Genomic DNA, 14,481 nt, shown 5'->3' with positions numbered 1-14,481 from the left:
TCCCTAGAAGCCAAAGCCCAAAGAACGGGTCTTAAGGAAGCTGGCTGGGAAGGCCTTAGCCCAACCTGAGAGACCAGACCTGATTGATATTCCTGCCGTCTCCTGGCACTCGAGGCTGATTTCAAACTTCACCAGCCACTTGATACAGCTGTTCCACAAGGTCAGGACTGAGAGGAGACAGGAGCCTGAACTGTTGTGTGGAGAGAGAGTGGGAGCCAGTGGGCCAGGACACAGCTAATCACATCGCAGGCAAGGGTGGCTGCCACAGGCTAGGACTCTCAGCCCGATCCCCTCCCCACACAGCTTCCAGCAGGGAACCAAGGCAAGACACCGATTTCTCAGGGTGGTGTTTGGAAGTTCAGCTGAGATTTTTAATTTCACTGCATCACAACTCAGCAAGCTGCCAAGTCAAGCTGGTTATTTAAATTTATCACCCACTCTCCCCTCCGCTGCTGGGTTGCTCTAGCTCAGCTGCATCTCTTTGCTCCAGCCCACTGCTCTAGGCTGCCGGTCTGGAACAGAGCCGACTCTCAACTAAGTGATAAAGAAAATGGGACCCACTAGTTGGGAAAATGGGCCGGGGGCACTCTGGCCTTGGGCTTCCTTAATATTGTTGCTTGGAGCTGCTGCCTTCAACCACTTTCATATCCTCTTCAAAGAACACCCCCGGGAAATAGCCTTAACCCTTAAGTGTTCCACAGACCCTCTGGTCTGGGACTCTATAGAGGCCTCTGCGACAGCCACTGTATCATTCACTTCTTAAGTTTCCCAACACCAGTAGCAATAAGAGCTCTGCTTCCCCATGGCTTTCTCTCTGGCCTTGGCCCAGGCTGCCTCAATAGGTGAGTCTGCAGAGACCCTGAAAGTGATGTTAATCTGGAAGGAGTAGATGAAAACAAGGTCTAGGATCCCCAAGTCACTGGGGGAGGGGGAGGTCTTTGGGGGAGTTCAAGGGTGCCTTGGCCTGGTCAAAGTCTGTTCAACAACAGACAGCAAGTTTCCTTCCCAGAAGCCATGGGTTGAGTTGGTGCTAAAGGGAGTTAGTGCTCACAAAGCCCCAGGGCTTCCCGGAGAAGCTAAAGAGCACACGTGTCCCCAGAGCAGCTGCATAGAGTGGGCTTCACTGGCCTCTAGTGGGCATCACTACCAAGCACTGGGCAAGCCTTGCACAAATGCAGTTCTCAGAGGTGTGAGAGGAATGAAGCTGGTCTTCAGAAACAAGGGACTAAGCTTAGCACAACAGAGCTGAGTAAAAAAATAACAGAGGAGCAGTTAAAGCATAGCCACACCTTGCTCTGGAGCCAGAGCCAGAGCAGGATGCGCTACACTGTGAGTTTCACACAGAGGTAAACCTTAGGGTAGGAATATTGAGGTATAATGCACGCAGACAGGGCATGTGATCTTAGACCCAAGAAAAAAATAGAGGCAAGACAGGGACAACACTGTCTAGGAACTGGAGAGCCACAGGCTTTTCCCCATGACCCAGGGAAATAAAGGAGAGGGGCACATGTCCTCGTGAGAAACAGAGACATGAAAGCCCAGATGTAGAACTAAGTTCAAGTTCATGTCATAAGTAGTTGCAGGGAGTCCTCAAGCCAAGAAGGTACACAGAACTTTGTGCGGGGCAATGGTTCACTCTGGCACCAGCAGGGATGCTGGGGAACCTTCCCTGTAAAAACACCTTATGATCCAGGATGCAAGGGACTCCCATTGAGAAAGACCAACAGAAAGCCACCATAGAAGATGAGCTCACCATAAAAAAAAAAAAAAAAAAAAAAAGCTTTGCACACGCCATGTGACACTGAGCTACTGTGAGGGGGGATGTTAGCAGAAGGGCGATTAGCATCCCCAAGGACTAGATAGCAATGGAATATCCCAGTGTGAAGATCAACTAAAGATTCAACAGAAAGACTAGTTTTTATTTTAACCCAGATCTGGACCCAGGAGCCCTTCCCCCCCCCTCCAACCGCCCCCCCCCCCCCCCAGTGCTGAGCCAACTGTCAGATAATGGAGACCCAAAAGGCCAATGGATGAAAAGGAGGAGGGGGGAGTTTATCCTAGCTTATCCTGATTCAGAGTCTTCTCGGTAAAGAATCTTACTTATTTTGGATAATGTTGAATATGAGAGGCTTCATGCTCAGGGAAGTGCCCTCCCTCCTCCACTGTATGTGCTTGTGTGTGTGGCAAGGGGAGCTTTGAAGAAGCTACAACTCACATCCAGGAAGGATCTATGGATGGTACCCAAGAGGCAGTGCCCAAGTCAGACAGGGGAGGTAGAAGCTGTCAACTTTGAACAGAAGTGGGGAGGCTGGAGACCCCAGGTTTGGAGCTAAAGAGCAGAAGTGACCCTAGAACCCTGGAGGTTAGAAGAATCAATGCTGGTACAAACGCAGATGCAGCTCAGCAGTTTCTATAAGCTGCCCGCCATAGCCAATGGAAAGCAAAGTGGCCCTCTGGCAGGTAGAACTGTGGACCCTGGGAAACCTCCTTCTACTCAAAGAGTCCTGAGCGCCTCCAGGGACCTCCCCTTTCCTGTAGTTAACAACCCCTTTCCAATGCAACTGCACTTCCCCCATAAAATAAACACATAGCCCTCGGCCAGCCCCTTAGGGGTAGGCAATAAAAGCTCTGAAATGTTCCTCAAAGAGGCTGGGAGTCCCCTACTCCTGTCTATTGGCTCACAGCCCCTGATTATCTGGAGGAATTTAGGGCACAGACATCAGAGTTTCCCTCCAACTTTGAAAGAAGAAGGTGAGGCCAACTCCAGACATGTGGTAATAGGATAGCCCACTCCCATGGCAACCAAGCCAAGCCAGAGGGCTTTCCTCTACACCTCTATTTAGGCTGAGAAGGCCCAAGGCATAGAGGTGAGGCCTCCCTTAGCTATCTCTGAGGCCTCTGGCTACATCCCTAAGGACCCCCAGCCCCAGACCTCACTGTGATTTAATTATGAAGGCATTTCCATAGCAATGAGACATTGACAAATATGCAGTGCCCTGGGCCAGCAGCTTAGGGAGGCACTGGATGAGCCTCTTCTTTCTCTTTTTTTTTTTAATCCAGTCTACCTTTTGAAGAGAAAGATGTTAAAAAGAAGAGACGTGAACCCACTCTGGGGCTGAGGGCAGCCAGCTTAGAGTAGAATCAAAGATGAACCATTTTAACACCGACCCATGTCTGTTCCTAGCAGCCATCCTGGGGATGATGGGCTAGCCTCCCCAGGGGTGAGCCTGGGCACACAGCGAGGCCACATAGGGAGTCATGGGGGAGATGAAGGGTTTGGAGAATCTTAGCAAACACGTCCTGTGGCCTTCTAAGATGAGCCCGAATTGGGTCCGCATCATGGAGTCTACGCCACTTCTCTCTATCTTTTCTATCCATAAACCAAACCCAAGATGCTGGGTGTGTCAAACACTTTTCCTTCTTCATACACTCTTCCTGATTCATTTAGTGATCAGAGAGACTGGCCTGTCAGAATTCAAATCAAAACATTTGTCACAAACCTATGGTCTTTATTTTAAATGCATACAGTACCCAACCCAGGTTAAGCAGGGCTGCCTGGGCAAACACCCTGTTTTCACAGTGAGGGAGGTAGGGAAACCCTTCCACAATGCTACGGGGTGGGTGTTATTTAGAGATGCTTAGGGTAGCCCAGAGAGGGGCCTCTCAACACTTAGCTTGTTTACTCTGCTCTTTGGCGCTTCCTAAGAAGAGATTGCTTAAGGAAAAGACGGGCTAACACAACCTTTCCCAAATGGCCAGAATCGTGGACAGTGGCGTTCTAAGGAATGTCACAGGCACGCACGGCTCAGAAATGTCTTAGTGGCCTTAAAGCCACCAAGACAAGACTTGAAACATGTTTCTCAGAGAACCGGATACTACAAGATGACAGGAAGGCCCTCCTTAGCTGTCGCCTCAGGACAAATAAGCCAATGCTTTTTTTTTTTTTTTTTTTTTTTTTTGACCCAAGCTTTGTACCACCGCTACTGTCATTTCTGGGAAGGCTTTGCTGCCTTCAGCTTGGAATCCTTTGCTCTCCTCCCCAGTGGCGGCCGGGCTGCCTGGCAGAGGAGGAAATCCAGTACTGTGCTCCGAAAGCAGGCTAATGCTCCAACAGCTTAAGCGCCCCACCAGCCTTGGGATTAGGGTTTCACTTACACAGAGTGCCTGAAAAACGCTGTGCTTTCAGAAGGATTAGAGCTGACAATTCAGTGCTCTCCGGGAGCAAAATAAAGCCAGAGAGGACCTAGGAGACCCAGCGTATCAGGAGACTGTGCAAACAGGCTTACCCTCTGCCACCCAGCATGGGGGTCTCTCGTACAGTGGGCTGGTGAGTCCCTGGCCCAACCTCCTGAGCGCCAGCCAGCCCCTGCTCAGCTCTGCTCTTTATTTGGAGTCAGAGAAAAAAGCAGTCCCGGGAAGCAAGCTGAGAAGAAGAGTATTGGAGATTTCTCTTCCAGACACTCGGTTTCTACCTCTGTAAATGAGCCAAGTTTCCTTCCAGCCCTTTGAGTGTGTAGTTCTCAACAGCACTTCTCATCTTCTCTCAGGCTGAGACAGCAGCTCATTCATGGCCCTGCTGCGTTAGAGGAAGCCCCTTCCTGTGGGTCCCTGTGCTGTAGGACACAGCCCTCCAAGGGCCTTGTGTGAGGGGAGGAGGTGGAGACAGCCCGACTAGTTGTGTCCAGATGTTTGTGGTCAAGGGACAGACCTCACTGAGCCAATGCAGATCTAGCATCTCTGCCTAGGACAATCTGGGACGAAGGTCCAGCCTTCAGAGGACAGTCACTCAGCTAGAACAGCCACCCTGAACTGTGAGCACAGCCCCCTCTGCTGGAGTAGGAGTAGGTGGGAGTAGGCGAGCCAAAACAGGGGCCTAGGTGGGGTCCTCCCACAGGCACAAAGCTTTGTTCTAGAAGGCAAACTTTGGGAGAGTCTGGGACTCCTAGAAATAGAACCCCAAATGAAATAGAAAACAGTCCTCCTGTCTCTTGAAAGCAGATTCAAAGATCACTGCTTTAATGCACGACATACAACTTGCAAATGCAAAGATAAAATATATTTAGGCAGCAGTTTAAAAGTCGGTGACTATATTCTTGTGTGTATTATAAATGTCTTGTGTCCCATGTGAGCACAGACCTCCAGCCTTGAAGACCTCATTTTCTGAGAGGCAGACAAACTTGAGGAGAGGATAGTAAAACAAGAGTTATGTTATCTGGCCTTAGGGCCCTCCACGGTGTCAAATGGAGAGCAAAAATGCTTATTTTCAGAGAAAGGTGCCAAGAAAAAAAGCATCTCTAAACTCTGTGGCTATAACTTCTGCCATATAAATCTGTGTCTGATAAGCCTAGTTGCAAAAGCCATAAGTAGCACCAATTTCTGCCTCCTTCTGCTTAGTCCCTTGGTCTTCTCAATGCTGGCACTGGCCTGGTCTTGAGAGAAGTCTGTTGCTTCACACTTTGCCGTTTCTTTCTTTTAAAAAATTATTTCTATTATTTTAATTATGCATCTGTACGTATTATGTGGGGTGTGGGGTACAGGGTCCATGTACATGAGTGTAAGCACCCACAAAGACTGGGGTGCGCGGTCCTTCCGGAGCTGGGATTACAGGCAGTTGTAAGCTTCCTGATGTGAGTGCCGAAAATTGAACTCAGGAAAATCACTATATGCTCTTAATTAGCGAGCCATCTCTCCAGCCCATTTTTGCTGTTTTGTATATAGTTTTATTAATGTCATTCGAATAGTTGCAAACAGATCAGCTTCTTATACCAAAGAACAGAAGTTTTCTTGTTTGCTTGTTTTATAAACATAATTTATTCACTTTGGAGTGATGAATACTTTTGAGAATACAATTTTTAAAAATTTATTTTTATTTTATATGTATTTGTGTTTTGTCTGCATATATGTCTGTATGAGGGTGTCAGATCTTGGAGTTACAGTTATGAGCTGCCATGTGGGTACTGGGAATTGAACCTGGGTCCTTTGAAAGAGCAATCAGTGCTCTTAACCACTGAGCCATCTCTCTAGCTCTGAAAACACATTTTTTTACTACTCAGAAAGAGATATGTATGATAAAACTTATGTAAAGCTTTCTGTGGACCCTTGAAATATATTTTTGGTGCCTTATCAAACTCATAAACTCCAATCTCAAATCTCCAACTGCACAAAAATGAAGCAAGCTAAAACACACAAGAAATAAAGTCTTAAGCCTGGCGTGGTGGCACACATCTTTAATCCCAGCACTGGAGAGGCAGAAGCAGGCGGATCTCTGAGATTAGGGCCAGCCTGGTCTACAGAGCAAGCTCCAGGACAGCCAGGGCTACGCAGAGAAACCCTGCCTTAAAAAAGGAAAAATAAGAAAAGAAATAGGAAACAGAAACAGATAACCCAAGATGTTCTCTCACAGGATAGGTTGTTTAGCAGGTTACTTTCCCAGACCAAATATGCTCTGTTTTTAGGTCTGTCATATTTGGTAATATCATTGCAGTATCGAAGTCTATGACTTCTGTAGTCCAGGCTCCTCTGTGGATGAGCTATGAACCCTGACCACAATCCTTAGCTCCTCTGTGTTTCAGTTTCTCATCTGAAAAAAAAAAATCAGGAATTAAAACTAGGTCAGCTGATAGAACTGGTAAAAGACGTAAAGGAGGCAACACAGTAAGACACTGAAGGCAGTGCCTAGCACACAACAGTTGTTTAGTGCATTCTAGGGGGACCAGGAGCAGAGAGATGGCTGACCCAATACCCAGCAAGGTGGCACAAGTGATCCGATGACTCAAAATGTCTAATTTCTCCATCAAGTCTGGCGCTTTGCTTCTGTCCGTACTTGGGAAAGAGGCTGCACTTAGGATCCTCCAAAACAGTTGATTTGCTCTGGCCCATTTGCTAAGGAATGCCTGACGAAAGTGCACTGTCTGATTCAGACAGAGCGGCTGCTGCAAAGATTGGCTTCGGAGTCTTCAGGGACTACTACAATTGAACCATGAAGGCATCCTCACCAAGTGCCGTGCCTCCAACACTTCTGGGTACTTTAAGAGCCTCCACTACTCCTGCTTGTCAGGGATGCTTTTTGTGTTAGAAAACTCTCAGAGGAACTGGAGACGCCACCCCATAGAGTTTTACTACAGACCTTCCACGCACCTGTTCATTCCTGTGTCCCTTTCCTTCCCTGCCTCTTCTTAACGGCTACGTAGTGGTTAGACGCTTTGCTTGCTGGAAAACTTTACTTTCTCGTTGGCTCTTTTGGGGGAGTATCTGGGTCCGTATTGTCATTAAAGGCGGTGTGGCATAGACATGCCTTCTAATGTTGGTGCTATCGTTGACTGGCCGTAGAATCACAGGAGAGCCATTATGCCCATGTACCTCCATCTTTCTATCTTTAAAGCGAGGGCGTGGTCTTCCAGAAGACTCACCTTTGAAAGCAGAAAGAAAGCAAGTGGGCAGCATGAAATGCCCACTCTCTCCTAGGAACGTTGAGTTTCTATCCATTTTGATCCCCAGTACTGTTTTTATGTTCCTGGCATTGTCAGTGAGCAAAGCAAGTGTTTTATTGCTTCCTGTCTTCCATGGGATGGCACATATTTTATAACTGACGTCCTCTGCCGTGAAACGGCTTTTCTCCTGTTTCTGTGATTCTGCTTGCCCGTGTAAAGGAGATGGCGGAGCCATCTCACAGTTTCAGAGTCCCCCCACCCCCACCCCCATCTCTCTGTAGCACTGTGGTAACCAGTGCTCTGTCAGCTCTTCCATTTCCCATTGCTATTTCCTACTGAAGGAGGCTTGCTCAAAGAACGCTGCTGGGCAAATGGTATGACAGCCTCAGTAATTTGAAAACTTCCTGCATTGCCTACTTTCCATTATTGACAATGGTGTTCCAGGAGAATCTATGACTCTAGCAAGACTTTGGTCAATCTCTCTCTGCTCTTCTGGTGTCAGCTGTATACTAATGAAGTCATTGAGCATGCTTTGTGTGCAGGGGCTCGCACCTTGTAGACTTCAGAGGTCCTGAACAGGTACCTCTTTGTGATGACACTGTTACAGGACAAACCACACACACACACACATACACACTCACACGTATGACAAACACTAGACATTTCAAATGCTTTTTTTTTTTTTTCACCATGGGCCTCTTATCCCGACACTTTTCAAATCACTACCTGCAGACACAGATTTTTTTTTTTAAGTAGAATTTGAAAACGTGCCTTCCAATCAAGTGTTCTGAGAGTGGCTCTCAGCAGGCAAAGCCTTCTACCTGCTGAAAGTTGAACATACCATTTTGCAGGCGAGATAGCTGTGGGAATAAACTATGCAAGAGAATTGCCTCTGAGTTAGCTGGGGAGACAGCTTCTGAGCCACCAAGCCTTTCTTTGTCTCCTCCAAATGCCGTTAGGCTTGTGTGTGTGTGTGTGTGTGTGTGTGTGTGTGTGTGTGTGTGTGTGTGTGTGTGTGTGAATACCTTCCATTATTATACAGAATTTATGTTCAACTAGTTATAGGAAAGTTCAAATGAATCCTATTTTTCTGTTATTAACAAAGAGGCATGGTGCCCAACATGAGAAAAAAATAGAGGGAGATCAGAGAAAAGGAGTATAGAAGGAGAGGAGAGGTGTACGCTGCTTTCTGGCTGCTTTGTAAATGTTGAGATCACAGGGCCTGGAGGAATTGAGTTCTATGTCTCTCTAGCTTCAAAACCTTCACATCTCCCATAATCCTCTTCTCTTCTAAGTCTTCTCTGACCAATAAATGCCATAGTGTTCATCTCTCTCAAGGAACTAATAGGTATTTCCTCTCGATGTGCACTTTGGGTCCTCTCCACTAAGAGATGGTCAGGAGATGTGTACTTTTTTATTATTATTATTGTTATTATTAGCAATAGAAGTCAATACAAGGAAAGCTACAGCAAAGCAAATGCAAGCAAGTCGTGGTAGCACACATATCTGCACTTGTGAGTCTGAGGCAGGGGGATCACAAATCTGAGGCAAGCCTGGACTGGGTATAATAAGACTGCCTCAAAACAAAACAGAATATAACAAACAGAAAGCAAATGCAGATTTTTCTACTGCCTGGGATTTGGAAGTGACCCCCTCTTTGCTAGTTCTCCTCTGACTAGTGAGTTTCAGGAAACCTAAGGCATTAACCACACTCCACAAGTTTCAAAAAAGGAAATCGTTCTCTTGCATGATGAGTCCCCAGAGAAGAACCTATCACAGAAAATCTTTGTATGTAAAAATTCCACTCTCGTTTCTATTTACTTTTTAGTTCCTTAAACTTTGATTTATTTTCATGTGTATGGGTGATTTGCCTGCCTGTGAGTCTGTGCTCCACATTCCTGGTATCAAAAAAGGAGAGAAGAGGATATCAGATCCCCTAGAACAGGAGTTACAGACCATTGTGAGTTGCCATGTGGGTGCTGGGAATCGAACCAGGGTCCTTTGGGAGAGCAGCCAGTGCTCTTAACCATGGAGCCAACTCTCAACCCCGTTTCAATTGATTTTTTTTTAAGGAAAAGATTCAAGCACATTTTATTCTGGCTTTGCTTCTCTGCATAGATCAACACATATGAAGCAATTAGGAAGCCATTATAATCCATCAGGAATTGGCAGTGCGTGGAATAGGGTGAGTGGGGTGTGGGTAAGAGTTGATCAACAAGCACTTATTGAGAGTCAGCTGGGTTCTCAACTCTGCAGGACAGATCAGAATGTGGGTCCTGCCCTTGAGTGAGTTATGGTCTGTTTGAAAATGAAAACCTTGGCATGAAGCAGCAGACCTGATAATGCATGTTGTCAATCATAGAACACGGATGTCATGGAAACCTGAAAGAAACTTCCAAGATGAGTAGAAGGATGGGGGATGTTGAGGCTTGAACTGGAAGAAAACTATAAGTAAGACAAGGAAAGGTCACATCAGAGCATGGGCATTTTACATGGGGAGGTCAAAACAGCCAGTAGTGAGAAGCCGAGGTGGGCACTCACCAGGGTTTCCATCTAAGCTGCAGCCTACAGGGAATCAATGGCAGTGTTTATAAGGAGGTGGTCCTGTGAAAGCAATGTGTCCAAAGGGCTAGCGGGTGTGGTTCAGACTGGTAAGAGGGAAGAGTGTAGAGGCAGGAACACAAGCAAAGAAAAACCAGCAAGCCAAAGGCCGGTATTCTGGAGTCAAATTATAAATGTGACAGGGAAACAGAGATGAACCTAAGAGAAGTAGCAGAGGAGAGTCAACTGCACATCAGAAGGGACAGGGGAGGAAGGCTGTGTCTAGGGCTCTGAAGTTCTAGATGTCTCTTCAGAAGGACCAGGTTTCCGATGGAGGAGCAGACGAGTCTGCCTTTATTCCTCCTGAGTTTGAGTTGACAGTTGGTCAGCTCCTGAGGATGCTCACATGGTGGGCAGAAATGGAAAAGCCTGAGCTGTCCCTCTGTCCTCTTGGAGAAGAATGACTCTCTCAGGTGTGTCGGGATGGAAGTGAGAAAGTGCATGTATCTGAGGAGTGAAGTAGGCGATGCCTTCACATGGACAGTGGTGGAGAGGCGCTATGGAACAGTGAAGAGTCCCATGGACCTGACCATGATTAGGACACAACTTAGCGGGGGGGGGGGCAGGGAAAAGAACTAGGGGAGGTGTGCATAGTGAACTAGGGGAGGTGTGAATAGTGAACTAGGGGAGGTGTGAATAAGGGAGGTGTGCATAGTGAACTAGGGGAGGTGTGAATAGTGAACTAGGGGAGGTGTGCATAGTGAACTAGGGGAGGTGTGAATAGTGAACTAGGGGAGGTGTGCATAGTGAACTAGGGGAGGTGTGAATAGTGAACTAGGGGAGGTGTGCATAGTGAACTAGGGGAGGTGTGAATAGTGAACTAGGGGAGGTGTGAATAGTGAACTAGGGGAGGTGTGCATAGTGAACTAGGGGAGGTGTGAATAGTGAACTAGGGGAGGTGTGAATAGTGAACTAGGGGAGGTGTGAATAGTGAACTAGGGGAGGTGTGCATAGTGAACTAGGGGAGGTGTGCATAGTGAACTAGGGGAGGTGTGAATAGTGAACTAGGGGAGGTGTGCATAGTGAACTAGGGAGGTATACACAGTGCTATGACGTCCTCCAGCCACACCTTGCCTTCTTGGGGACAGATGGAGGTATAAGGAGCAGAATGGTTGTCTGGTGAGGAAGACAGGGGGATCTGCAGCATAATCATGGGCCCCAGAAGAGGGTAGGCTGTAGTGTATGGGGGGGGTAGGAGGGAGCCAATGCTGTCCATGAAGACTGGAGTATGCTAGGAGGGGCAGACAAGGAGGGGCTGTCACATGCAGCCATGTTCCAGAAGCAAAGCCTTGGTGCTCCCTTTGCCTCCCCTCCCTGCTCCTGGCAAGGAAAGTCCTGCCTCCCATGCCCTGGGCTCTGTGTAATAGAGGCTCTGTATAATAGAAGTCTAGTCTCCGGGGAAGCTGCTGGTAGGGGGAGCAAAATTTTGCTCATTGGAACTTCGTCTGATCTGCTTATCCTCAAAGTTCCTGCTTCACTTCAGAGATGGCTTTCTATCGTGTAAATGCTACAATCATAGCAAAATAGCCTGAGGGTTAGTCCCTTGTCCTCCAGACCTAACGGGCTCAGCATCTACTGTTCCACTCAGAATAAAGAAAGCACCTACCCTCCTAGAAGGTGGTAATGGGGTATCTTCAAAGCCTGAAGGAAAGACAGGGGTTTGGGAAGAGGAGATGTAGAGGAGAGTAGACATGACAGAGGTCCACTAGAACAATCATAGCTGAGCATCTATAGAGAAAGAATAAAACCAGGTTATCTCCACCCATCTCCATCTGGGTTGAGGCTGTTGGAGATACAGACAAGGGCAAACACACAATGCAGATACACAATGAGCAATATAAAACAGAGGTGTGCATACACACACACACACACACACACACACACACACAGGTAGACATTTGGATCCATATCCAGGCACTCAGGAGTCCGAATGCCCAGGTGCTCTTCTCCTTCCTCTCTAAGAGCATCCTCTCCCTAGAGCATCCCAGAGCAAGCTGAGGCAGGCCCCTCTCTTCTAGGCCTCACTCCTTCCCCTTTGTGTTTTTCCAGGTCGTGATATGACGAGCACCACTCTACCTGGTTACCCCCCTCATGTGCCCCCCACTGGCCAGGGAAGCTACCCTACCTCCACCCTGGCAGGAATGGTGCCTGGTAGGTGACAATGCTGTAGATGTCTCATCTGGGTGGGGGTAACTAAATTGTGGGAGAGCTGCTAATGGACTATAGTCTGTAGCTGGGAGTAGGGGATTGGGGGGGGGGAGAGAACCAACAAGCCATTGTTCTGCAAACCATTGTCCTTCTATGGCCACAGCTGACTCTTTAGAAGCAATGCAAGGAGGAAGCATACAGAAATGTTCCCTTGTCAACACAGCTTAGGTTATAGCCCTTCCTCAGCACCCATCCATCCAAGTCTATGCCTAACTCAGCTAGCTGACACTGCCTGGAAGAGCCTGCCCTGGTTTCCATGGAAACTTGGAACCAAGGACCATTTTCAGGGGCATGGCAGTCATTCAGACAAAGCCATGCTGGTCTACACCAAGCCAGGGAAGGAGACCACTGTGGAAAACCAATCCCAATCTAGAGAGAAGGAAGCTAGTCTCAAAGTGGACAGGAGGGAACCAGAGAGACATTAGCTTCAGAGAAAAATTAGCAACAACAACTCCACATGTCTTCAGAGGACCCAGGCCCTCTGTGCTCCTCTGAATCTCTAGTGTACCCTTTTGCTGAGAGGCATTGGACTTGGGTTCGGGGTTCAGGAGGCAGCCTGGTGGCTGTCCTCTCTACCCTTCACCCCAAATGAGAGTGGCTTAAAGTCAGAGAGTTGAAGTTTGGTGTTGAAACACCAAAATCTCTCACCTTAAGGTGGCTAAGACTCTCTCAGCCTGTAGTCCACTGTCTCTGGAGCCCTTTTATGTGCCCTGCTCCTCAAGTTTAACCCTCACTGGTAGAAGGAGAAGAGGACAGAAAGCTGGATCGGCCTCATTCATCAAGGCACAGCCCTGAGTAAGGATTGAGAAACTGGGGAGCCCATTACAGCCTGTTAAGAGAATAGGGCTGACTGAGAGAAGTTGGAGGTGTGGATGAAGGGATTGGGGCTCACACTTGGGAGAAGGCAAGTAGAAGCATTGGTGGGGGAGCAAGGGATGGCTCTGGAGGAAGATCCCAGCAGTGAGCAGGTGGAGGCTGGAGGAGGTCTTAGGGAGGTGGGGTGGTGGTGGTGAGAAAAGAGTGGGGAGGTGGGGGGTGGGGAGTCTACAGGGAGGTAGGGATGAGGGGAGCCGCAGAGAGCTCATGGTGGCAAGGGGGGAGTCGTTAAACAGAATCTAGTGCTGATGAGGAAATTACACTTGTTTCATTAGCGATGGGGAAGGAGATAGCTCAGTTCCTCTTGGTCACAGTTGAGCTCAGAAGCTCATTATCCTGCTGCACGCATGCTTTCCCTCCTCGTCAATAAACAGGCTTTCCAGTGGCTGCATCCCCCACCCCCACCCAGCTCCTTCTTGGAGTGGGGCCCCTTCTCCTCTACTTAACCCGCGGTTAGGGATCACTGTAAACAGTCTGGGGTCATCACACAGGAGAAAGGGCCAGGGGGGAAACCCATAGACCTGGCCTTTCTCCTCCTGGAGGGAGGGAGGTAGCTCCCGAAGGCTCCCAACCCACTGTGCCCTCCGCTGCTCACTGCTCCTGAGCCTGCGGGCAGTCCAGTGGATTCCGGCAGTTCCCTTCCCCAGTTGTGTGGCCCTTGTACTGAACCTCAGGAGGGAAAAGTGGGAGGGGTTATTTCCCAGGAGGGTACCACCACTACCACCTGCCTAGCTTTGGCACAGCTCTGAGATGCCATTCTTAGGGCTTTCTGGGACAAAGTGTCCCAGGGGCCTTCCTGCTCCACCTTCCCCCTCTCTCATGCTGTAGAATCCCTAAAGCCAGTGTCCACTGTAAAAGCTCTCAGCTCCCAAGTTACTTAAGTGGGAACAGCCAGACCAAGACCAAACCCTTCCGGGGCAGCGATCAGTGCCTCCAGGAGAGCCCAGGCACAAACCCGCCCACAGATTCCCTCCATGCCTAGGTGTGCAGGGATCTGGCTACTTCTTGTCTATGGTGGCTATCCCCATGCAGAGCGCGGGAGTGTGTGGATTACCTGGCTTCTGGCCTGCTCCCAGGGGCCCTATCCCTGCTTGAAACACCCAAGACTGGGACTAGTGAGGACAGGACAGAAGAGGCCAACTGGACACGTTGAACGCCTCTAATTCCAGTTCCCCGCCCTCCCACAGGGAGCGAGTTCTCAGGCAACCCATACAGCCATCCCCAGTACACCGCCTACAATGAGGCTTGGAGATTCAGCAACCCCGCCTTACTAAGTGAGTACGCCACCTGGCAGGCCGGCGGCTCCCAAGGTCGCCTGCCCGCTCGCCAGCTCGGGCGCGCAGGCTGCTTCGGGACACGGATCCCA

General features: G+C 48.7%; 1 protein-coding gene across 5 annotated transcripts in view; it reads left to right on the top strand.

Moving 5' to 3' along the window:
• Pax2 (paired box 2) overlaps window positions 1-14,481 on the top strand; it is a 90,786-nt gene that overhangs the window by 74,894 nt on the left and 1,411 nt on the right. For all 5 annotated transcript variants that reach the window (XM_029472889.2, XM_029472896.2, XM_029472892.2 and 2 more), the window contains 2 exons: window positions 12,081-12,182; window positions 14,303-14,389. In XM_029472889.2, the coding sequence (XP_029328749.1) occupies window positions 12,081-12,182; window positions 14,303-14,389 (189 nt within the window). The remainder of the gene's footprint in view (window positions 1-12,080; window positions 12,183-14,302; window positions 14,390-14,481) is intronic.

This window comes from Mus caroli, unplaced genomic scaffold (assembly GCF_978045245.1).
Source record: "Mus caroli unplaced genomic scaffold, Mus_caroli_1 scaffold_20, whole genome shotgun sequence".
Taxonomy (NCBI): Eukaryota; Metazoa; Chordata; class Mammalia; order Rodentia; family Muridae; genus Mus; species Mus caroli.
This window is presented reverse-complemented; position numbering and strand designations above follow the sequence as displayed.